The sequence below is a fragment of the Crocodylus siamensis genome, chromosome 1 (genome assembly GCF_052110815.1).
Source record: "Crocodylus siamensis isolate JL-2025a chromosome 1, ASM5211081v1, whole genome shotgun sequence".
In the NCBI taxonomy this organism is placed as follows: Eukaryota; Metazoa; Chordata; order Crocodylia; family Crocodylidae; genus Crocodylus; species Crocodylus siamensis.
Genome location: NC_143395.1, coordinates 367044795 through 367070396, shown reverse-complemented (window position 1 = coordinate 367070396; position 25602 = coordinate 367044795). Strand labels below are relative to the sequence as shown.

General features: G+C 44.7%; 2 protein-coding genes across 10 annotated transcripts in view; one reads left to right on the top strand and one right to left on the bottom strand.

The window, feature by feature from the left end:
• The window catches only part of RCBTB1 (RCC1 and BTB domain containing protein 1), a 67035-nt gene extending 65057 nt beyond the window's left edge, over positions 1-1978 (top strand). Inside the window, exon 14 of the transcript XR_016438980.1 lies at positions 665-1978. The gene's annotated coding sequence lies outside the window, so the exon portion shown is untranslated. The remainder of the gene's footprint in view (positions 1-664) is intronic.
• The window catches only part of PHF11 (PHD finger protein 11), a 31011-nt gene that overhangs the window by 4425 nt on the left and 984 nt on the right, over positions 1-25602 (bottom strand). For 3 of the 9 annotated variants that reach the window (XM_090026198.1, XM_090026213.1, XM_090026204.1), the window contains 8 exons: positions 17129-18323; positions 16128-16235; positions 15679-15812; positions 9237-9283; positions 8643-8693; positions 4057-4115; positions 1976-2039; positions 323-445 (listed from right to left, as the gene is read on the bottom strand). In XM_090026198.1, coding sequence (XP_089882324.1) covers positions 323-445; positions 1976-2039; positions 4057-4115; positions 8643-8693; positions 9237-9283; positions 15679-15812; positions 16128-16235; positions 17129-17353 — 811 coding nt within the window. In that variant the 5' untranslated portion in view covers positions 17354-18323. The remainder of the gene's footprint in view (positions 1-322; positions 446-1975; positions 2040-4056; positions 4116-8642; positions 8694-9236; positions 9284-15678; positions 15813-16127; positions 16236-17128; positions 18324-25602) is intronic. The other 6 variants (XM_090026248.1, XM_090026266.1, XM_090026257.1 and 3 more) reach the window with 5 other exon arrangements.

The window sequence follows — 25602 nt, the reverse complement described above, 5'->3', positions numbered from 1 at the left end:
AGGTGGTGCTAATTTGAACTGGTTCAATTGTGATGCATGTCTGCATTCAGAGGCAGGTTTTTAAATGCTTGGGAAACAAATCAGACCAGGAATCAGGCAAAATTGTTTGTTGGGCTGATGGGGGTGTGAGGAAGGGAGTCTTGTTTCTGTTAGCAGCTCCTTCCCAACAAAAAGCAATGATATACTGCTGCAAGTGGAGTCAGACAAGTCTCCTGAGTAACCAAAACATCAAACCAGGGTTTTAAAAGGATTTAGAGTTTAAATTTTGGCATGTTTAATGTCAGAATGTATTGGGAAGTCACTTCCCTTTTGTTCATAGTACCTGTTTCTGAAGTGTTATCATCCATGAGTTTTTCCTGTGCAAGGTGAAGTGTGTCAAGCATCGCTTCGAATATATCGTCCAGAAGCCCGGCCTGCTTGCACTTCCGAAGAAAATCTATTCTTACTGTGATACGTAAAGATATAGAAGCGTTTGCATTTGCTAGAACTGTTTTTCAGCATGGTGATTGCAGGTCCCTGTCCCATAAAACTCTGTAACAGAAGCTGTTCTTCTCCCTCTTCTAACTAGTTAAAACACTAATGTTAACCAGCAGATTTTTTGGTGATCTAACTCTGCTCTCACAACTCCCTTCATATGTACTCAGACCCTCTTGTGTCCCAACAGGTACTGCACAAGGAATTTTAATCCCTCTGGATCCCAGGCCTGCCTTTAGTAGTCAAGAGGATTGCCATCACAATCCTTTGGATTCACTTCTAATTCTTCCCTTTCTGAGGGTTGCTCCATGGATGGCTCAGCAAGAGGAAAGAAAGAATGGAGCAAACTGTATTAGATTTTGTTGGAAAATAGTTCCTGGCCTTTAGTCTCTAGTAATACAGCACTTAATTTGCCTTACCATAAGCCCATCTCATATGGCTGTTTTATTACAGCTGGGCTATGAGGAAAATATAAATACTCACTTTTCCCAGTCTGTCTTAGGACACCAGGTCATTTATGAATAATGCTAAGATTAACAGGCTCTTTGAAAGTAAAAAGGATGTGTATATTAAGTTAATTCAGTAGAACACAGATTCTTTACAGAGTTAAGTTCTTAACCCACTGCAAAGAGGGGGGGTTGTGAAGTAACTAGGGGTTTGCAGGGCCTCAGCACCCTACTGCACAGTTTGCAAGCCACCCAAGTACAAAAATCCTGTCATGGAACATGACATTCCTTTTTCTTCAAAAAAAACCTGGCTACATTTGTAAAAAATGGACTTCACTAGAATGTATAACATCGTATTATCAAAGCAAGCAATCACCTTTAAAGAGGGTTCACTATTGGCAAACCCTCCAAAACGAGTTACTTTCTGCATTTAGTCTTTTCTTAGGACACTTGAATGCATCTTACATTCATCTTGCATACAATTAGTCTAGTTCAGTTTTCTACCCTGAATCATAACCTTATGTTTCTGCATCAATTAGCTGCTATATAGAGGTTTATGAAAATCAGAACTTCAGTTGGAGAAGTTTCAGAAATAAGCACCATTTTCATTAAAAAAATATAGAAAGGGATGTTCTAAATTAGAGGTGCTTGAGAGTAGGGAAATTAAGCTCTGTTTACGCTAGAGATGCTATTTTCAACAGACAAGTGTTCTGTCATTCACTATGACAAGCAGTTTTCTAATCTTTAAAATATGATTTTAGTAAATGCATATTCAAGTAATACTTTTCCATTCTTCTTTAAATATTATACAAGACTCAATGAATTTAGACCATAAGTGCCACTGTCATCTTCCAACCCTCTTTAGTAAGAACTATCTATTATCTGGAAGAAAACTATGCAGAACCTTTCCTTGCTGATCAGAGTTTAAGAGAAAAGGCCAAGAAAACGTACAGCTGTGATTTTCTTTCTAGAGAGCATCTCTGAGTTCACACTAATTACTTCAGTATATGTGATTATAATACCAACCAGTTATGATTATTAAAAGTCTGTCAAACCTTTGTGTCTGTTATTGTTCCTTAGAACTCGTAAGCTATTCTCTTCTGCCGTTTCCTCTGTGCTCTGAGAGAGAGAAATATTACATTTATACCAGTATTGACATTTACTGCTTAGTTGTTTTCATTCTATCTCCTTATTTACTAAAAGATTTAAAACCAAAACAGTACAATACTTAACTGCCTTTTCCCCCACAACAGTCAGTCATTCTGCTTGAGTGTTCAGTTGATTATTCCCACTATAAACCATTTTATTATAGGACAAAGTGCAAGCATACCAACATCTACATCCACTATCCCAGGATAAATCTTAAAAAGGTCTCCAGATAAAAAGTAGTACAATTTATCCCAGAATATTGCAAAGTATTTCTCCACTGCTTTCATGGGATTGCATCACTGAATTAATGGCAAAATACGTGGCACTTTATTCAACCATTCACTAACACTGATTAGAATGATAATGTGTGTACATGCCAATTCCAGGACATTTTTGTTCTGGGACAAGTGGGCATAATTTATCCAGGGACAAATGCAACATTTGTTTCTAGCCAGAGAAACTTTTGGGGACAAATTAATCTAGCAATAAAAATAATATTTTAAAGTTCCAAGGATTCTGCACACCTTCCAGTTTAGTCTCCCTTTCACCTCTGGGTCTTGGAGTTGTAGCGACTGCTGAGGAAGGCCAGATATGGCCTCCTTTGGAACTTGTCAGGAACTCCCCTCCCCTCAACAACAAGGACTTCCTGGCCTCCTGAAGTAGGGATAGTATTCTTCAGCAAAGGACCAGAAGAAGAGCTGTGCTCTTGTTCTGGATTCTGATTCCTCAGGGCAGTCACTGATTAATTATGACGGGAGTCTACACAGCCTGTCATCCTAAAGACCTTTTTAATTCCAGGTGAAAACTTCTTGTAGCAACCACTGAGAATAAACTATACACTTGCATATTTGGAAAGCCTAGCCCTGCTGAAAGCAATGGAAGTTTTGACACATTCTTCAAGAAGGCCTGATTATCATGCTCAATCCTTATAAACTGCAGCTAGAAGTTTGCCCAATACAAAAATCCATATGCAAAATCCAAAATGCACAACCCCCCCCCCCACCCAAAAAAAGTCAGACATTTGGACCTGTGCACTTCATTAGGGTTCAGAAGATGTCTTAAAAGTGCAACACCAAGAGAACCTTCATGTTTAAAGTAAAAAAAAAAAATAACTGCTACATCTACCTCTACTGAGGTTTATCAAACTAAGTGCAGGTGCTAGCTGAAGTCAGCTGGGTGTGGACACATCTACATCTGGAGCCCTTTCAAAAGGGGAAGTTTCAAGATGGCAACAGCTGCTTTGTCCTAATTGTTAGGTGTGAAAGAGCTAAGGATTAAAATGTAGCAAAACAACTTTTACTCCTGGATGAAGTGGTATTAAAGCTGGGTTTGTGCTGTTTACATTGTTCTCAACTCATTCACACAAAGCATAACAGCTGCTGCCCTTTTTGAAGGTTCCCCTTTTTGAAAAGGCTCCACATGTACCTGTTTTTACACATTTTATGCCCTATTAAAACATTTATGGAAGCCACACCAAGGGCTCACTAGGTAATGGTAATGTATTATTTTGCCAATGCAACATCTCCAGTGTTTAACAATAACAACAATTTCTTATTGGTTATGATCTTTTTTATGACATCCATCCATCAGAGAGTGTTGGTGGATATTGCAGCTATTCCAATTGGTGGTAGATTTACTCTTGTGGTCCTAGTACCCTGGAAATGCACCAAAAAATGCAAATCGCAGTCCCAGTCCCAGAGCCAGATTTACCCTTGATTGTACTGACCAGAATCTCACTACAGTTGCACTGAATTACACCAGGGTAGAATCAGACCTACCCCAGGTAACTCTGAATGTGAACTGTATTGCTTTGAAGGCATTGCAAAATCAAAATAAAGAAGAAAAAAGCAGCTGTTCAGGAAATGCTGTTCGTATATACAAATGTAATGCACATTTATTTTTTGAATAATTTGGTACCAGTCTGTTACAGTTTTTAGAAGCACGGAAGTTTTAGTTTTTGAATAGAGCTACTTAAATTCAAAATTACCTTTGCTTCCCTGATGGTGGAAGGTATCATTGACTGCCTTCTCCTCCTACTGACTGCATCTAGAAATCAAGAAATAATACTCTAATAATGTAACACACTAATAACATTAAACTGACATTTTTAGATAAATGTTTTACACTTGGTTTGGGTATCTTTCTGAGGGCTATAAAAAGGTAGACACTTTGGATAACAAAGCAACAGTGTATTTCAGCTGCCCTGACTTCCTTATATTTCAGCTAAGTTTCTATTATTTCCATGCATGATAGAGTATAGGAAAGTCAAAGACAAAGAAGGATAAATTATTATATATTTTCTAAAAGAGATTTCTCTTGTAGGAAATGTACAATAATTTACCTTTGTCTTTCCTAACTATGCTATACTTTATTAGGCAGATCCCGGTCAGGGAGGTTGCTCCACAAGGGGCATGGCAAAGGAAGGCAGGCTTTGGGTGGATTAAACAGGTCATCACAGAGTGGTAGATAAGGTACAGTACAAATGGTTTTGACCAACTTCCGGGTCATCGTCAGTTGACGGATGTGTGGGGGAGTGATATTTGCAAGGATGGGAAGCCAGAGAAGGGGAGGATTCTAGTTATGATATGCATGGTTGTGTTCAGCTGAGTGTCAACAAGATGCATGTGTGATGACTTTTGTCAGACAGGTACACACTACTCTGCTCCAGAGTATGATGGGGCAAGAGCTGAGATCCAGACTGTTGTGGCTGCAGCTCCTGAAGTTGATCAAGCAAGCTTGGCTAGTAAGTTGTTTCAGGATTTGATCTTTGCTGCTGTTTTCTTTAAATATTCCCAGAAAGTCAGGGTTCTGTCTAAAGACACTCCCAAGCATGTTGGGCAGGGATCACGCTTTAGTCTCTGACCACCCATATAGAAGTTAAGTTCTTTTTTGGCACTAGCATTGTGGAGATGAAATACACTAGATACAGTTTTGGCAGGACTTGGTGTGAGCCACCATATGGTGCAGTAGTCTGCCTAGCTTTGTCACACCTTCATTCAGGGTCTGGTCCAGAATGCAGAAAGATGAAGCTTGAGTGGTATAGATGTTATCAGCATAGATGACCTTGCAGGATGTGGTTGCTAGTAGATCATTTATGTTTAAGGTGAACAGGGCTGGGGCCAGCACTGAGCCCTGTGAAAGTCCACTGGCCTGTCTCCTCTACGTGCTTATCCCCTGCCCAAGGTGGACTCTGGATCATCTGTTACGGAGAAGTGTTTTGACAACTATAACGACCTGGCCTAGAAGTACTCGACAGCTTTAGAAACAGGCCGGTGTGCCATACCGTATCATAGGCAGCTGTCAAGTCCAGTAGCCCTACGCCTGTCTTCAGGTTCTTCTGAAAACAATTTTTGATGTAGGTGGTACATACACTTGATTACATACACTGAGGCCCTTGTGGAATCTGGCTTGATCGATGCTAAGGATGTTCTCTATTTCTGGGGATATCCGTTCTAAAATGAGGCGCTCAAGGACATTGTAGCACACAGACAGTAGTGCAACTGGTTGGTAGCTGGCTGCCAGTGTGAGGTCCTTGCCAAGTTTTGGAATGGCAAAAACTTTTGCCATATGCCAGTTCTTTGGGAATGACCTTGAGCTGATGATTCTTGCACTGAACTGGATCAGCCACATGTGAGCCTGGGGTCCAAGTTGTTTCAAGAAATCTGGTAAGATGTTGTTGTAAACAGCTTTGCCACGTTTCAAGCCATTAAGACTTTTTTTTTTTTCTCCAGTTCAGTGACTTCAAAGGGGTCAAGGCTGTTATATTCCGTGTGCTGCTTCTGATACTGCTTCAGTTCATGATGAGTGGTGCACTTTGTATTCTTTTCCAGTGGTGCCCTGGCTACACATACTAGGTGACTGGCAACTTGGCCTGGGGTGACTGATGGACAGTTTGGTGCAGGTGGTTTTTGAGCTGCAAGGCAGTAGATTATGCTCCAGCATGTTTGGCTAGAATAAGTGAAGTTTAGCTCTGCTGTGGTTGCTTCCCATTTCAAGTTGGGAATGAAGCAAGCTAAATCAAATTAAAGTTACTTTATTCTGAAGAAGAGTATACACACAAGAGTTTAAATGCAAATTAAATCTCTCTCTGTTTAATTATTAAATATTCAAAAATACTCTACTGCTACAGAAAGCAAGTGAGCAGCAAGACCCCATCATTTATTCCTGAGAGGATGTAACAAATAACTACAAGTGATAAGAATCTCAATGACCTGTTATAACAAAGTTCAGTGTCTACTTGCCTAATAAATTGTGATCATAGTGCCAAGCACATGCTTTTACAAGACATTTTGCTCAATTTAGAAGTTGACAAGTACATGAGATAAAAGCACCTGTGAAGTCTCAAAATCTATTTGAGAAGTAAAATACTTAATTCAAATGCTAGTGCCAGTCAACTTGTAAAAACAGGATCCTGTCAGCACAGGTGAAAAATGTAAATCTTTATACTGAAAAACTTAAACCTTTACCACAAGGCCACATTTCAACTGGTATAAATCAGTATGGAATCATAGAAAATTAGGGTTGGAAAGGACCTCAGGAGGCCATGTAGTCCAGTGTTTCTCAACCCGTGGGTCATGACCCAAAAGTGGGTCACAAGAATATTTCAAAGGGTGGCGAGCAAATGCCAGAAAAATGTGCAAAAGTGCGGGTTTCCCCTTGCAGGCTGGCAGCGAACAGCTGCTTGGTGTGTGACCAGCACACGGCAAAGCAGGGTCATGGGGGCAGCCCCAGCAGCCAGATGAAGGTAAGTATGGGGAATGAGAGTTGGAGGGCTAGGGCTTGGGGACCGTCGGGGTGGGGTGTATGGGGTGTGTACACACACGTGTGTCTGTACGTGTAGGGGATGGGTGTGGGGGAGGAGGTGCCTGCTGGTACTGGGGGAAGGTGGCCAGGCACTGAGGCTATGGCAGGGCAGGGGGGACAAGGCACCGGGTCAGGCACCAGCAGGGCCAGGGAGGTGCAGGTCAGGACAAGCTAATCTTTGCACATCGGTCCCAGTATGAAAAAGGTTGAGAACCACTGATCTAGTTCAACTCCGTTCTCAAATAAGGGCCATCCCCAACTAGATCATCCCAGCCAAAGCTTTGTCTAGCCGGGTTTTGAAAACCTCTAAGGGTGGAGATTGCATCACCTCTCTGGGTAACCTGTTCCAGTGTTTTACTACCCTCCTAGTGAGAAAATTCTTCCTAATATCTAACCTAAACTTCCCTTGCTGCAGCTTGAGACCATTGCTTCTTGTTCTGTTATCTGCCACCACTAAGAACAGTTTAGCTCCACCTTCTTTTGAACCCCTCTCCAAGTAGTTGAAGGCGGCTATTAAATCCTCCTCAGTCTTCTCCAGACTAAATAAGTCCAGTTCCCTCAGACTGTCCTCATAAATCATGCCTCCCAGCCCCCTCGCTATTTTGGTTGCCCTCCACTGCACTCTCTCCAATTTGTCCACATCCTTTCTGGGGGGGGCGCCTAAACTGAATAAAGTACTCCGGATGTGGCCTCATCAGTGCTGAATAGAGGAATAATCACTTCCCTTGACCTCCTGGCAAGACCTACTAATGCAGCCCAATATGCCGTTAACCTTCTTGCCAACAAGGACACGCTGCTGGTTCATTTTCAGCTTATCCACTGTAACCCTCAGGTCCTCTTCTGCAGAGCTGCTGCTCATCCAGTCAGCCCTCAGCATGTATCAGTGGATGGGATTGTTCCATCCTAAGTGCAGGACTTTGCACTTGTCCTTGTTGAACCTCATGAGATTCCTTTTGGCCGAATCCTTCAATTTGTCTAGATCACTCTGAATCCTAGCCCTACGCTCCAGCATATCTACTATTCCCCCGACCTTGGTGTCATCTGTAAACTTGCTGAAGGTGCACTCTATGCCATCTTCCAAGTTGTTGAAGAAGTCATTAGAGAAAACCAGCCCACAGATCAACTCCTGGGGCACTCCATTTGATACCACTTGCCAACTAGACATCAAGCCATTGATTACTACTCTCTAAGCCCAGTGCTCCAGCGAGTTTTTTGGGGTTTTTTTAAAATCTACCTTGCAGTTCATTCATCCAGCTTACACTTCCTTTGCTTGCCTACGAGAATGCTGTGGGAGACCATATCAAAAGCCACATCCTTGCTAAGGTACACCAGATCCACAGGTCTCCCACATCCACAGAGCCAGTCACCTCATCATAGAAGGCAATCAGGTTGGTCAGGCATGACTTGCCCCTGGTGAATCCATTTCGACTGTTCCAAATCACTTCTCTCCTCCAAGTGCTTCGAGATGGATTCCTTGAGGATCTGCTTCATTATTTTTCCAGGGACTGAGGTGAGGCTGACTAGTCTGTAGTTCCCTGGATCCTCTGTCTTCCCTTTCTTATATACAGGCACTACATTTGCCCTTTTCCAAATATCTGGGACCTCTCCTGATTGCCATGAGTTTTCAAAGATGATGGCCAGTGGCTCTGCAATCGTATCAGCCAACTCCCCCAGCATTATCAGGTGCATCCCATCTGGGCCCATGGACTTGTACACAGCCAGCTTTTCTAAACAGTCCCCAACCTGTTCTTTCACCACAGTGCTGCTCACCTCCTCCCCAAACTGTGCTGTCCAGTGCAGTAGTCTGGGAGTTGACCTTGCCTGTGAAGACCGAGGCAAAAGAGGCATTAAGCATTTCAGCCTTTTCTGGATCCTGTCACAAGGTTGCCTCCCCCATTCAGTCAGGGACCCACACTCCTTTTGCTACCAACATACTTGTAGAAACTCTTCTTGTTACCCTTCACATCCCTTGCTAACTGCAACTCCAACTGCACTTTGGCCTGCCTGACTTCATCCCTGCACGCCTGAGCAATGCTCTTATAGTCTTCCTTAGTTATTTGTCCAAGCTCCTTTACAGTTCCTAATTCAGAATGTTTCCATTTTATGCTTTTAAAAGTTTAGATGGAATAACTCAGGTCAGCTATTCAGAAAGTGAAGGCCCTTATAGTCACTTCTTAGGTAAAACAGTTGAATTTTCTATACAAGTACACGGATCTCAGCCAAATCATGACTACAAAATAAAACACACTGTTGGAGTTTAACCCACCATTCCAGATAGTGACGTTACTTTGTTTAAATTAATTACTGACTCTGACACAGGTTTTAAAAATAAATTAAATTAAACTAACCATTAAAGAAACTTACCATAGTGATTGTTCCTATTGCCTGGGTCATGTTTTGGACAGAACACCCTGAAGTATTGGTCACATTAAACAAAAGAAGAGAGAAAGAAAAAAATTATATTACCTCATGCAAACATTGTTCTACCTTTGATTTAAAAGATATTTCTTTAAAAATCAACCAAAAACTCTCAGAAACAGAAGACTTTCAAGGAAAACCAGAATTTAGTAAAATAAGCTATGGTTAGCCTTGGAAAGGCACTTTTATCAACTACAGTATAACCACATTCCTGAGCTCCTATTTGTAGAGCACAGTTGAACTCACAAGGCCCTCATAAATAGCTCATTTAAAATGCTACCAGTCACCCCACTCTCTTACATCCCATGCCCTTCTGCTGCTTAAACCGAGTAGCTAAGAGCTGCCTATTCAAGTCTTTCCTTAAAAAGTTCAATAATGTGGTGGGGGTAGTTCATCCCAACTCACAGATTTTAAAAGGGCGATGTGGATCTTGTATAAGAGACTAACAAAAACAGGTATAGTAACATCCTTATACAGAATCATAGAAAATTAGGGTTGGAAGGGACCTCAGGAGGTCACCCCCTGCTAGATCATCCCAGCCAAAGCTTTGTCTGGCTGGATTTTAAAAACCTCCAGGGACGGAGATTCTACCACTTCTCTGGGTACCTGGTTCCAGTGCTTTACTACCCTCCTAATGAAAGAGTTTTTCTTAATAACTGACCTAAACTTCCCTTGACTGAGAACAGTCTACCTCCATCCTCTTTGGAACCACTCTAAGTAGCTGAAGGCTGCTTTTAAATCTCTCCTCAGTCTTCTCTTCTCCAGACTAAATAAGCCCAGTTCTCTCAGCCTCTCCTCATAAGTCATGTACCCCATTCCCCTCACAATTTGTTACCCTCCACTGGACTCTCTCCAATTTGTCCACATCCTTTCTGTAGCGGGGGCCCCAAAACCAGACACAGTACTCCAGATGTGGCCTCACCAGTACCAAATAGAGGGGAAGAATCACTTCCCTCCATCTGCTTGCAACGGTCCTACTAATGCAGCCCAGTATGCCATTAGCCTTCTTCATAACAAGGACACACTGCTGGCTCATATTCAGCTTATTGTTCACTGTAACCCCCAGATCCTTTTCTGCAGAGCTGCTGCTTAGCCAGTTGGTTCCCAGCCCGTACCAGTATAGTTTATATACCAAATAACAAATTATGTAAGAACAGTTACTTTCCTTGAGAACACCAAGCAACCTTCCTCCATTTATAAAAAGACCATTTTTCCAGAAGGCTCCCAATGCATTTTTTCAACTTTGTTATAATGCTAGAGTTGTGGCCAAGAAAGTATTTCCATTATAAACCTCTATCTTAAAGAGCACAGACTAGCATTAAAATCACTTGCAGGTACTATTTAAAAAAAATTAAGATGCAATTATGTGCACATTCTAATTTGTTAACAGTCATAATCTGAAAAATCCATATTTTTTTAAAGCCTAATTTGATATGTGCAACCATGGTGACTATTCATTTCCTTTTAGCAATCTGCCCCTTGTGCATCCACAATAATTTAGTCAACAAATCTTTGCATGCAAAGCATCATGGCAGGATACACTGCATATTAAATACTCATAAGTGTTGCCTTTGTTGGGTATTCCTTTTCTGTTGAGCATGTTGCAATGACAGAGAAAAAAAAAGAGACAAATAAGAGACAGAGGAGAGAAAGAAAGGAGAGCAGAGAGAGAACCACGTGCACAAACACAGAGAACCAGAACACACCCAGAACAGACACACAGACACACACACACAGAACCAGACAGAGGCAGACAAACGCACACAACCAGATGCACGGGCACATGGAGCCGGGTTCCTGGGCCACTGGACAAAGCCCACTACGAGGCATGTGTGCACCTACCAGTGTGGAGCTAATGCCGGAGCCTGGAGCAGATGTTTGCAGCCTCACTACTTAAACTAGCAACATTGTTAGCTTTTTGTATAGTGCCTTATGACCTCTTCTCATTTTAATTATATTCTGTCAATTCTCTGAATTGCTGCCAATCATCATGCTGATAGTTTTAAATTCTAAACCACTGTCGAATCCTTAAGGCTAAGTTACATATAAACTGCTTGAAGTGATTGGAAACCGGTTTAAACCTATAACAGAACAGAAGTTCAGTGCATATAAGCAGCTTTTAAAATGGCTGAACCCAGTTTAAAATAAACCTGGATGGATGTAGCATCAGATTTAACTGATTTAGAGTAAACCAGTTTATGGAACTTCTGTCCCAGATTCCCTCCCAACTCAAGTTAACCCACAGTCCCCCCAGCACCCCCAGGATTCTCTGAAGCCCTGGGGTGTGCTTCAGCAGATCAGGACTGGTCACACCCTTAGTTGTCACAGAGCTAAGGCCTCTGCTCCCTAACCTGCACCTACCAGCCTAGTGGGATGGAAGGCAGGAGAATGGACCCCTAGACTGACATAGCCTGGGTCTGCACAGCACAAGGGGAGAGAACGCCCCCACAGCATGGTTTTTTGTCCCCTGATGCTGATTGGCCAAGAGGCAAAAACCACAGCAAAAATAAGAGAGTAGAAATGGTGCCATTCACTGAGAGATGTCACCAGGCTTTTGGTAGGTTGAGAAAAACCATGGATTTTTGTGCGTTTTACATGGAGATTTTCCACTTTCTTCTCCACAGAAAACTAGGATCCCTGTTTATCATCCTAGAGTGCACCTCTTACATCTTTGTCATCTAACGGTCTCACCAATTCTTTAGGTGCGCCTTCCAGCTTCTGATGTATTTTAAAAAATTTTTAATGTTTAATTTTAGCATCTTTTGCTAGATGCTCCTCAAATTCTTTTTTTCACCTGCCTTATGTCACTTGAGCTGCCAGAGTTTGAGAGTGTTTCTATTTTCCTCATTTGGGCACACCTTGCATTTTTTGAAGGATGCTTTTTTGCCCCTACATTAGCTGTTACCACACAGGAAAGAGACCTGGGAGTCATTGTGGACACTTCACTAAAAACATAAGCTCAATGTTCAGCAGCCATCAGAAAGGCAAAAGAAATATTAGGGATTATTAAGAGAACTGTAACTAAAACAAAGTACCAGTATACCCCTTTATAAATCCATAGTGTGTCCACACCTTGAATACTGTGCCCAGTTCTTGTCCCTACACCTCAAAAATGATATTGAAGAACTAAAAAAGATACAGCAAAGAGCAACAAGGATTATTTAGTGGTATGGACAGGCTTTCATATAAGGAGAGATAAAGACGCTAGGCCTATTCAGTTTAGAAATAAGACATTTGAGAGAGGAACATAATGAAGGTCTACAGGATACTAAATGGCAGAGAGAAAGTAAAAACGGATTTATTATTTACTAGCTTTCACAGGACAAGAACTAGTGGGTCATAAAATGAAATGAGTAGGTAGTAAGTTTAAAAGGAATTTTTTTTGCCACCAGATGTTGTAGAAGTTGACAGTTTAGCCAGATTCAAAAAGGGATTGGACAAGTTTTGCTATTATGAAGGGAACTGTATAGGGAGTTAGGGGTACAGCCTCTGAATCAGAATTTCCTTGCCTTTCAAATGCTGGAAGCTGAGAGAGAGGAACAGTCGAATAAAACCTGGTCATATCCAATTCCCTTTCAGCATCCATTCTGCCACTGTGTGACAGAATACTGGGAAAGATGGACCTAATATGGTCTGACCCAGTAAATAGCAGTTCTTATGTTCAATTTAGAAATCTATCAATAATATTCTCATGAATTTAAATAAGAGTCTTATGTAACTGCATTTCATAGTTTCTAGGGTCGGAAGGGACCTGAGCAGATCAAGTCTGACCCCCTGCCATGGCAAGAAAGAGTACTGGGGTCAAACGACCCCAGCAAGGTGTACATCTAGCCTCCTCTTAAAGACCCCCAGGGTAGGAGCCAGCACCACTTCTCTTGGAAGCTGGTTCCAGATCTTAGCCACCCTGACTGTGAAGTAGTGCCTCCTGATACCTAGCCTAAATCTACCCTCTGCCAGCTTGTGACCGTTATTCCTGGTCACTCCTGGTAGTGCACGGGGGAACAGGGACTTCCCAGTGCCTGCTGATCCCCTCTGACTAGTTTGTAACAGGCAACTAGTTCCCCCCTCAGCCCTCTCTTTGAAGGCTGAACAGGTTCAGGTCCCATAGCCTCTCCTCATAGGGCCTGCCCTGCTGTCCCCTCATCATGCAAGTGGCGCTCCTCTGGACCCTCTCCATGTTGTCCGCATTCCTCCTAAAGTGCAGCGCCCAGAACTGGATGCAGTACTCCAGCTGCGGCCTGACCAGCGCCGCATAGAGGGGGAGGATCACCTCCTTGGACCTGCTTGAGATGCACTTGTGGATGCATGACAAGGTGCGGTTGGCCTTCCTGACTGCATCCCCACACTGCCGGCCCATGTTCATCTTGGAATCAATGATGACTCCAAGATCCTTTTCTGCCTCTGTACTGACGAGAAAGGAGTTCCCCAACCTGTAGGTATGGTGCCAGTTGTTCCTCCCCAGGTGCATTACTTTGCCCTTGCGACTCATCCACCCACCCCTGTAACCTGTCTAGGTCCAATTGCAGCCTATTCCTCCCTTCTAGCGTGCCCACATCCCCCCGCATCTTAGTGTCATCAGCAAATTTGAACAGGGTGCTATTTACCCCCTCGTCCAAGACCCATTTGACTGTGTGGATGTCGACACCACAGTCCCCCAGTTTCTTAATGAGAACAAGGTGAGAGACGGTGTCGAAGGCCTTCCGAAAGTCCAGGAAGACTATGTCCGCTGCTACCCCTGCATCTAAGGATTTGGTGATCTGGTCATGGAAGGCCACCAGGTTGGTCTGACAGGACCTGCCGCTAATGAACCCATGTTGATTGCCCCTAAGCATAATCCCCCCTGCTGGCCCCTCGTGGATATGTGCCAGAAGCCTTCTGAAGTCCAGATCAGTTGCGTTTTACTTTTTTCTGTTTTCATTACACTAGTGTTAAACACCACAACCATTTGGCTAAACGTGAAACTATCCAATTCATTCTCTAACGGCTTCTTAAAGATACATTTCCAGTATGCAGAAACACATACCTGGAGTCTCTCAGTTCAATGTATTTTTACATAACTTATGATGGCATCTTATAATAGCTATTTTTGCTTTGTCTTTCCAGAAAGCACATATTTTTAATCTAGTTAGCAAGTTTTGTGAGCTTTGGTATCCCCAACTGTAAAATGGGGGTGGGGGTGGTAACAACACTGTAACTTATTAATATTTGTAAAGCATTTGGGAGTCCTAAAAACTAACCATCTGTTCAGCATAGTATACCAAGGCAGTAGCACAGCTGAGAGAATTTAATCCCTACATGAATTATTTCTGTATTTGTGGAACATGCCCAAATAACCCAAGATCTTGCCCAAATAACCAAGGACGCATTAAATTAGGCAGGTAAAGAACTAAACTCCTTGTAATATTTTGCCTCTTCCTGGAACATGTAACAACAGCAACAACAGTCTACATGTCCAATGGCAAGGTAAGCGTCCACTATTATTTACCCTGGCACAGAAACAAGCACCGTGGATTCATTCCAAGTCTTACAAAGCATTAGTAGCCTTCACAGCTAGCTGCAATCCAAACACTCAGGCCCACCTCCAGCCCAAGACAGAGAAACTCCCTCCTCTGAACACCCGGTGCCATCTAGTGGCTGTACTTTGTGAAGCATGTGAATATTCTACAACTCTCGTGCTTGGGAAGTACTTAGAAGTACCTTGGCTATAAATAGGTCTCTTGATACTCAGAACACACATGAACTAGGAGAAGTCTTTGTCTACAGATACAAAGCTTTCCACTAGCATTCCAGATGCTGAGCCAGAGGAAAGCAACCAAACCTGTTTAACACAGATGGAGCAGGAATCAACCTATGGCCCATGAAGAGATTTTATCCAGTTCACTAAGCACAGATATTTATCTATTCCGTCATTACTAAGTTTTGCTTCTAGGGGAGGAATATTACCAACTGCTGATGACCCCCAGCCCACCACAGAACCAGGTTGTGTCAATACTGACCTAGTGAATGTGGCAGTGCCTGCATGCTAAGATTATGTTCACTGAAACTGGTAAACTATGAATAGAACTGAATTTGGGCCACACTAACACACCGTATTATGGGGCAGCAAACTGTCTCTATTGGCCAGATGATTAATTGAAACAATATCTTAATTTTAAACCCATGGCATTTCAGTATTGTCAGGCTCATGGACATATTCCAATCATCAAATAGGTTCCTTTCCACGCTGGACTAGATAGGAAATAGTTTTTTATGTCTCTCAAACAGAATTTCAGGCACAGCTGAGTAAAGCAAGACTGAGGAAGAAAAACAGACTTAACTTTTTTTTTTTTTTAATTCCTTTTTCTAAAAATACCAAAGCCTTAAAAATAGAAAATGCTTAGTTAACTACCGGTAAATTCCTTTTACTTCATCAGTTTCTATTGCTGCATCATCGCACCGTGCACAAAAGTAGTGGTAACTTCGTCGACAGGCTCTTTCCTCACAGCCTACAGTAGCTCCTTTTTTGCGACAGAAGTTGCACATCTACAGCAGAATAAGGTTCAGTTTTATAATTAGTAACCAAAATCTTCATCTGTGAACATGCTTAAAGCAATAGACATCTTCCTCCTCTTGCTTCCCCATATAAGCCCATTCTTCCAAATCCTAACTCTGCTTATTTTTTCAGTCAACTTTCTAATTATTAACCTCGCCACGCTTACGTATGATTATATTAATCATTCCATAATGTGGACCATGCAGAGCTTCAAATTTGTTTCTTTTTTTCCAAGTCTGTATTTCATAAGCTCATAAAATCTGTAACATTATAAACAAGAGAGAACCTGAAAAATATTGCCTTACCAGCCGCTTTCCTCTCTTGATTTCACTCAACACTGAAGCTACATCAAACCTTATATCAAGATTATGTGGGCTGTACTCTTCAGATTCCACAAATCCTGAGGAATATAGCTAAAAGAAAAATCAGAACAGCAGAAATTAACCAACAGTTTGGTTTCAGAACTTGAACATCTGCTTGACACAAAAGTTATAAGAATAAGTAAAGAGGACACTTTTTCTCTCAAAAGATCTCCTGAAACACAGAAACAGCAGACTGCTATTACCCCTGCTACCATGTAAGAATCAATATACCTGAGGAGGGAACTGGTTCATATTTTAGCCCCAGAAAAGTCTATAGTATTCCCAAACTAAATTCCAACAGAGGGCTAAATTCTGTCCTTAGCTTCCTCTGGCTGAGGACAAGAGAGGGCAATCAGAACCTGCTTTATCATTTGAAAAAACTAGAAACCAAAAGATAACCAAAATTATTGTAAAACTAAATCATTCCCCCTCTCAATTCTGGTTCTTTACTGAAATCAGTTTCAACTGTTTCTAACATTCTGGTTAAACATTATATTTAATTAATTAGTCTGAAGCCTGCCAAACTGGAAGTAGTGGCAAAGCAGATTTTCCAGTCTCATTTTGTTCTCTCCCAGACCCAAAATTGTACTGTCCCAGACCCAAAATTGCCTAGTAACTTCCATACCTATTTTTATACTGGACAAAATTGAAGTCATAATGATAGTGTTCTGCATCAGTGGTATTTTATAGCCAACACACCCAAACATAAGTGACTCCAAAAGGAGTGAGGCAGTAGTGAATTGTGCCAGCTCCAACACCAGTCCTATTATTCTCCTCTTGCTTTCATGTACTTGTCATGTGGGCAATTAAAAAATAAAATAAAATAAACTCTGCAGCTCTAATCTCTCAGCTCTGCTATCCTTGAAATTGTAGATTGTGCACTGTCAACTGAAAGAGAAAGGGAAAGTGTCCACTGCAGAAGAAAACAAAACTGTCACACCCACCAAACAGTCTTGATGAACTGCAAGGTTTTTCTCCTCCGAGATGTACATTATAGAACTTTCCTCACCCTCGGGACAAAATGCACACCTTCTTCTTACCATCTTCGCCATTATCTGGGAAGTCACCTGGGTAAGATCACTGTAGAAAACAAAATAATGAATACAACCATTAGGTCTGAGGTAGAAGGAACAGGAAAATGGTAGTTGGGGAGGGGGACACACCAACATTTACAGAGCTAGCCACTTTTCCACCTGTATCCAACAAAGCTTTGTGATCAGCCACTGCAGCAGCAATTGGCAGGTGCGCCTGCAAAGCCAGCAAGACAGTCATGGAACAAAAGCCAGCCACCAAGAGCTCGAACTTTTGAGGCTGGAGGAGTAAGTTGCCTGAAGCATCACTATGTATCGTTTGGAAGGAGTGGGTCTAAGAATTAAAACTTTCAAAATTTACTGGAAACACGCAAACCAGTGACAAAAGTTTCAGATAGCAACTTTCTTACAATAGACAGGTGAGTCATGGCAGATAACCTGAAATACATTTAGTTCAAAGTTTGCTGGCATAGTACCTTGAGCTTGTTCTTCCACATATGTGACTGCAGGTGCAATCAATATCTACCATTTTTAAGAATGAACCAAATTAATCTTCACAAATATTCTCCTGCGGTTCACAGGAAACAAGGAGGACAAGCTGTTTCTTTAGCAGAAAAGGAACTGAAAGAGGATTAGCGGTAAGGAGGGGAAGAATATCATCTCTCAATGATAGAAGGCAGTTAGACAGCTAAGTGCAACTACTGCCCCTGACAACACACAGCAACTCCTGATGTCAGTACATCAGAAAAATCTTAACTTCCCTGCTTTCTTTCAACAACCCCCTACTTTTCTTTACTGCCCTTAGCCTTCCAGCTCTTTCCTCCTCACCTCCTTTTCCCTTCCCAGAGGGTCTTGTCTGCAATAAGTTTAAGGCCACCTACACATTACAGTAATTCAGAACTACTTCAGTACAATATGCCTAGTGTCCCCAAAGGGCTCAGGTAAGAGGAGCATTCAGCATACTAGTAATCAAAACTTTATTTCTGTTATTGTCATGCAAGTCCAATGCCAAAATCCTTGGTGACAGCTTGTTCCCACTTAGTGTGATACCGTAACACGTTCTTTGCTAGAGATGTCACATCAGCGCACACCGGATCCTGGAAGCTACCTGCAAAGTAAATTAAGTCCTTTGTAAGTGCCGCACCATGGTGTGACTTTACATGTTTATTTTTAATACACAAATGAGAGGTAGCATGATCTAAACACGGCACTTGCAGTCAAGAACTCCTACATTGTACTTCTCACAACCAATGCACACCCGCATGGCTGCACACACACACACACGCTTTTTTGTGACCCTGAGCAAGTAACTAAACCTCTGTTTTCTTCACTTCCCCCGCCTTTAAAGCAGAGTCAGCATTTTCCAGTGGCTAAAACACAAAACTAAAGTGGGGTTATTTTTGGCTTTGTTACCTATTTACTGTGGGACTCTGGATGGGTCACCTCATAGTTCTTTCTCTTCTTAAGCCTGTGCTTAAACTATCAGGCTTTTCGGAATAGGGACTCATTCTCACTGGGTTTCTCAAGGACTTGTAAATGGGGCTGATCTTAACTGGGGACTCTAGGCAAATAAAAAGATGTACAGAAAGTAGGAAGACATTAAAACAGTCATCAGCAGCACTTATACACATACCTTTTTGTGCTGCAAAGCACCAGAAATCCAGCATGTCAGAGCAGATTTGATTGAGTCTGCTCTGCACGCAAACTGACGCACACCGCACTGTGTCACTTGCAGTTGTATAAGTGACAAAATGCCCATCAGTGTGGGGAAAATGGCAGTGGTACATAGATTTCATAGACATTAGGGCTGGAAGGGACCTCGGAAGATCATTGAGTCCAGCTCCCTGCCCAAAGGGCAGGAAGTCAGCTGGGGTCATAGGATCCCAGCAAGATAAGCATCCAATTTACTCTTGAAGGTGTTCAATGTAGGTGCTTGAACCACCTCCGCTGGCAGACTGTTCCAGACCTTGGGGGCTCGGACAGTAAAGAAATTCTTCCTTATGTCCAACCTGAAACGGTCTTGCAGGAGTTTGTGACCATTCGACCTCGTCATCCCTTGGGGCGCTCTGGTGAACAGACGTTCCCCCAGATCCTGGTGGTCACCCCTGATAAACTTATAGGTGGCCATCAGATCACCCCTGAGCCTGCGGTTTTCCAAGCTAAAGAGTCCCATGGCTCTCAGCCTGTCATCGTAAGATCTGTTTTCCTGACCTCTGATCATGCGCATGGCACCCCTCTGGACTCTCTCAAGCTTCTCCACATCCTTTTTGAATTGTGGAGCCCAAAACTGGACGCAGTACTCCAGCTGCGGCCTCACCAAGGCCGAGTACAAGGGGAGAATGACGTCCCGGGATATGCTCGAGAAGCATCTATGGATGCACGCCAGCGTTTTGGTCGCTTTACTAGCCGCAGCATCGCATTGCAGGCTCACGTTCATCTTGTGGTCAATGATGACCCCCAAGTCTCTTTCTTCTGTAGTGCTAACCAACGTAGCACTGCCGAGCCTATAAGGGTGCTGTAGGTTTTTCCTCCCAAGGTGGAGAACCTTGCATTTATCGGTGTTAAACACCATGAGGTTCTCGTCTGCCCATTTGCTGAGCTTATCCAGGTCAGCCTGGATCACCCACCTATCTTCAGGTGTGGATGCTTTGCCCCAAAGTTTGGTGTCATCGGCGAACTTGGCCAGTCCACTCCTGACTCCAATGTCCACATCGTTAATGAATATGTTGAACAGGATGGGTCCCAGGACAGAGCCTTGAGGGACCCCACTGGTCACAGGGCACCACGATGAGTGACTGCCATCAATTACAACCCTCTGGGTCCGACCACAAAGCCAATTTCCCAGCCAGCAGATCGTGGTGGAGCCAAGGCCACAACTGGGCAGTTTGGCCAAGAGGTGATCGTGGGATACCAGATCAAAAGCTTTTTTGAAGTCAAGATATATGACATCAATCTCTTCTCCCTTGTCCAGGTGATAGGTCACCTAGTCATAGAAGGAAATGAGATTGGTCAAACAAGACCTACCTGAAACAAACCCGTGCTGGCTATCCCTTAGAATGTTAGCCTGGGCCAGTCCATCAAGGATGGCCTCCTTAATAAACTTTTCTAAGATCTTCCCCAGGATAGAAGTCAGGCTAATGGGCCTGTAGTTAGCCGGATCCACTCTCCTCCCTTTCTTGAAGATCGGCACCACATTGGCCTTCTTCCGGTCTTCGGGCACTACACCAGAGCTCCAGGAGTTTTAAAGATCCGTGCCAGGGGCTGGGCTATGACGCTCGCCAGCTCCTTGAGGACCCTGGGGTGCAGATTGTCAGGGCCAGCTGACTTGAAGGTATCCAGCTTCTCAAGGTGTTCCTTCACGAGGTCAGCATTGATGGAGGGTAGGGGATCCCCCTCACCCAGATTTCCCTGTCCCATAGCAGGCATGGGCATCCCGTGTGACTGATGAAAGACTGACGCAAAATACCTATTTAATAGGTTGGCTTTTTCCTGGCTTTTTCAGTTGTCAGTTGCCCCATCTGGTTTAGCAGGGGTCCAACATTGCCCTTGCTTTTCCTCCGGCTCCCCACATATCTGAAAAAGGACTTTTTGTTGTCCTTGATGCCTGAAGCTAGTTGGAGTTCAGTTGCAGCCTTGGCTTTCCTGGTTTGGTCCCTGCAGGATCGGACCAGCGTGGAGTAATCCTCCTTGGAGGTGAATCCCGTCCTCCATCCTTTGTAGGCTTTCCTTTTTAGCCACAGTAGGTCCGCTAGGTCTCTGGAGAGCCAGGGGGGCTGCTGTGCCTTCTTGCTGCCTTTCCTCCGTGTTGGAATAGATTTAGCTTGTGCACTGAGGATCGCTTCCTTGAGAAGCAACCGCTCTTCTTGAACTCCCATCTCCCTCGGGTCATGGTCCCTGAGGGCCTGACCGACTAGCCTCTTGAGCTTATCAAAGTCGGCTTTTCTGAAGTCAAGGACTTCTGTGTTGCTGACTGACTTGCCAGCTTTACGGCGGATGGTGAAGGTGATCAGCTCGTGGTCGCTGTCACCCAACTTCCCACCAATCACTAGGTCGTCGATTAGGTCGTCCCCCGTAGCCAGTACCAGGTCAAGCAGCGCTTTGCCTCTCGTTGGCCCATAGACTTCTTGAGTCAGGTAGCGGTCATCCACGCACGAGAGAAAGCTTTGCGCCCGCTCAGATTTAGCTGAGTGATCTTCCCACGAGATGTCCGGGTAATTGAAGTCACCTATGACAACCAAGGCCCTGGAGCAAGCGACCTCAGTCAGTTTCCGGGCGAACTCCTGGTCAAGCTCGGGACTTTGAGTGGGAGGTCTGTAGTAGACTCCCACCGTTGTGTCCCCTGTGCCGAATTCCCCACGAATTTTTACCCAGAGGGTCTCTAGCTGTCCATGCCGGTCGCCAACATCAGCTTGCAGGGACATGTAGCTTTCCTTCACATAGAGAGCTACACCCCCGCCCCTTTTGCCAACACGATCCCTCCTGTATAGGGTATAGCCCTCTATACCCGTGGTCCAGTCATGGGTGGAGTCCCACCAGGTCTCCGTTATCCCAATGACATCATATTTCTTTGCACTGAGCAGGAGGACGAGCTCGTCCTGCTTGTTGCCCAGGCTCCTGGCATTAGTGTACAGGCAGGCAAGTGTGTCCTTGGGGGCTCTTGCCTTGCCCACAGATTGTGCCAGGGCTGGGGCAGGGGTGGGCTCCCTTAAGTGCCCCCTTAAGTGCCTTGGTCCGCTGGCTTTGCAAGGGCCGTTCAGCGGGCCAGCAGGGCCAGTAGTCCCCCCATCACCCAGCAGGCTTAGTTTAAAGCCCGGTGGAGCAGGTCAGCCAGCCTGGCTGAGAAGAGCCTCCTCCCCAGGGGAGAGAGGTAGAGGCCATCTCTTCCCAGCAGCTCGCTGCCTCTCTCTCCAAAGAGCGGGCTGTGGTCATGGAAGCCAAAGCCTTCCCGATAACACCAGCGCCGCAGTCTTTGGTTCACCGCGTGGATCCTCCTCTCCCTCCTCAGCCCATAGCCCGAGACTGGGAGGATCGACGAAAACACCACCTGAGCTCCCAGACCCCTAAGCCCCACTCCCAACTCCCTGTAGCGCCTCATGACCTGGCTGGGGGTGCTCCGAGCCATGTCATTGGTGCCCACATGAATAAGGAGCATGGGGTAGTGGTCTGTGGGCCGGAGGAGCTGCAGGATCCTCTCTGCAATGTCTCGGATGTGGGCCCCCGGGAAGCAGCAGACTTCCCGGGCTAAGGGGTCGGGGCGGCAGATTGCCCCCTCAGTGCCCTGCAGGATGGAGTCTCCCACAACAAACACCTTACGCTTTGTCTTGGGGAGAGCGGGGCCAGTAGCACCTTTGATACGTTTTAGTTCAAAAGCACACTGCAGCCATTTTCTTCATACTGACGCACATTTTGCCCCTTAAACAACTGCATGCATTGTAGTGCAGGCCACTTTTCAAAGTGCCCGGTACTGCAGTGCATGTATGTGTAAAAATGCCCCAAGACAAACAGGCAAGGATTAAAACCACAAGCTACAAACAAAAGGGTTAACCAAAGAGATAACAAAAAGGTTGAGGTCTAGGTCTGCATCCCCTCCTTCCCCTGTGTGTGTTGCCTAGACACGGATATACAGGCTGACCCGGGTGCACCCTTTGCTGGATGGAGCTCCTAGACCAGTGATTCTTAACCAGGGTGATACAACACCCTGAAGTTCAGTGAGATCCGTTTAAAGATGACACAGAATGCTGTGCAATATTAACACAACACTTGATCACAAGTACAAAACTTAAACCCAGGGATTTCAAACAGGAAGCCAGAGAAAAACTTCTGACCTGTAGAGGCCTTTCTGAGTGCCTTGCAACAAAAAAAATTGCTTAATTTGTAAAATCGCTCAATTCATAGAATCACAGAAAAGTAGGCATCTAGAAGTAATCTAGTCCAATCCTCTTCCTGAAGCAGGATCATCCCTTTACAAGCCACCTCATCTGTTACTAAAACCACAGGATCAACCCTGTCTTACAACCACAAGATATAGTATTGTAGCATGCTATAGGTACAGCAGAGAGACAACAGCAACCAGTGTCCTGCTACTGTAAGAGTTGTTAGAATACGCCTGAGAGATTATTTTTCTGTTGTTCCAAAAAAACAAGCAAAAGATAAAAATTGGCATTTTCCAAGGGGTGCCTTGAGTCCAAGGAGGTTGAGAACTGCTCTCTGAGACTGTAAGGTCTTTGATGGGAAAACTTCTGATGTGTCAATCACATTTTCTTTCAGCCCCATGGCTATAACTATATCTGGCATGTACGATCTCCACTATTCCTCCCAGTCTCATGGAGCTGAAAGACAACTCAAGTGATTTGATACAGAGGACACATCAGTGGGGAGACACACGTCTGATTCTACTCCCTGGCTTCTACTGGGTTCTGTGACAGTGGGGGGACATTTTCTGGGTCACCTCTCTTCCACAGCTCCCAGAAGAGGCTACAGACCAATGTTATACATCAGGGGCATCAAACTGATCTGGCCCCATGGCTGAATGAGTGGCACAGGACCAGTCCACCAGCCAGACTGGGCCCATGAACCCTCCCACCTCTACATGCAGGATCCTGTGCCCACTCCAGTTGGTCCAGGACTGCACTACATGCTGCTTCCATTCTAGCTGGGCCAACAGCCATGTTGCATGTGGTGCCTGCCCCAGACTGACTGGGTTCAGCATGCAAGGGGAACAGTCCCAGACTGGGCCTGTTTGTGTGCTGTGCGCAGCATAGATACCAGACTGGCCGGGACAAATGCCGTTGGGGATGTCCATGTTAGGCCTTGCCCAGCACATGCTGCATTTGCGTCAACTTAAGACCCACGGCCAACACTGTGGTTCAGTCAAGAACTCAACGGGTTGGATCTAGTTGGCAGGCTGCATCTTTGATACCACTGCTATTAGGAATGCACCAATAAAGATTTTTTTTGGCCCATACCAATGACCGATTATTAACCAGCCATATCGGCAAATACCAATTCAATAGCTGATATACAGCCCAGCAACTTGAAGAGCAGCTCCCTGCCAGTAAGTCTGTGGGGGGGAAGGGGCATGGGGGAGGGACAGGACATGGCAGGTGGTGTGCAGATTAAGGCCTTCATGGTGAGGGAAGGAGGGAGGTGAGGAGTAGGGCAGGGGCAGGCCCTCCCTAACCAGTGAATGCAACCCCAGGAGTAGGGCAGCTCATCCCGGGGGGGCAGGGGTAGAGGGAAGGGGGGCGGTTTCCTGCTGCTGTGCGCACCACTGGATTTGTGTGCGGGGTGAGGACAGGCTGCCCACTGTGGGCTCAGGGCCTGGGACCGTGCCAACCTCTTCCCAGCAAGGGGGCTGGGTGGGGTCCGTGCTCAGGGTAAGCAGTGGCACCGGGAGGGGTGGATACAGGGAATTTTGGGGTGGCTCTAGCCTACCCCATAGCTCTCCCTCCCAGGCTTGCTCCTGCTGGGCAGTGCCTGCCGCTGCTCTACTCCCTCCCTCACTGTAAGGGCCTCAATCTGTCCCCCTTCCACACCCTTTCCCTCCCACAAACTTACCAGCCAGACGCTGCCCTCCAAGCTGCCTGGCTGCGTTCCTGGCCACGTGCACACTGCAGCTGAGCACACGCACACATCATTTATCAGTGATATTACTAGCCAAAACAAAGTTAACTGCCAACGTTAATTTTCCTGTGATGGGTGCCAGTCCAATACAGACCGATACATCGATGTACCTCTAACTGCTATACACACACCTGTCCACCTCCAGCAGCAGGTACCTGAAGTACAGCATACCTTTCAGAGCTATTTCTACTGCTTTTTTCCTGTAAGTGAAACCCTCCTCCTTTTTTTTTTCTTTCAGTTTGTGTATTTACCTTAATGAATCACCCCCCATAGGACATATAGCGTGAGCATAACTATCACCCCTTTCACACATGGAAAACCAAGGCAAAAAGGCACATCCAGGAAGACAACCCAAGTCTCCTGATGACTTGTGCCAGGACATTTGCCAGTCTCCTTTTTGCCTTAGGGGGTTTTAAAAATAGTTCTCCCACCCACCAAAAGATTGATGCAATGTATTTAAGAGGTTGGACTAGATAACATCCTGAGGTCCCTTCCAACCCTAATTTTCTACAATTCCATGTGCTTGTTAAAACACTGCACTTTGCTAAATGAGAAACAGTAACCTAAAGAAGCAGACCACATTTTTCGAGTCTCAGAACGGGACCCACTGCTCTTCTCCTGTAACTGCCGAATTGCCTCTGAGCTCCAGTCTCAGCTGAGCGCACCGGGGAGTAACACAGAGAGCTGCTGGAAGCAGCATCACCCTACTACTACACCCTCCTACTCCCCTGCTGCAGGTCCTAAAAAAAGGACAAACCAGCCTG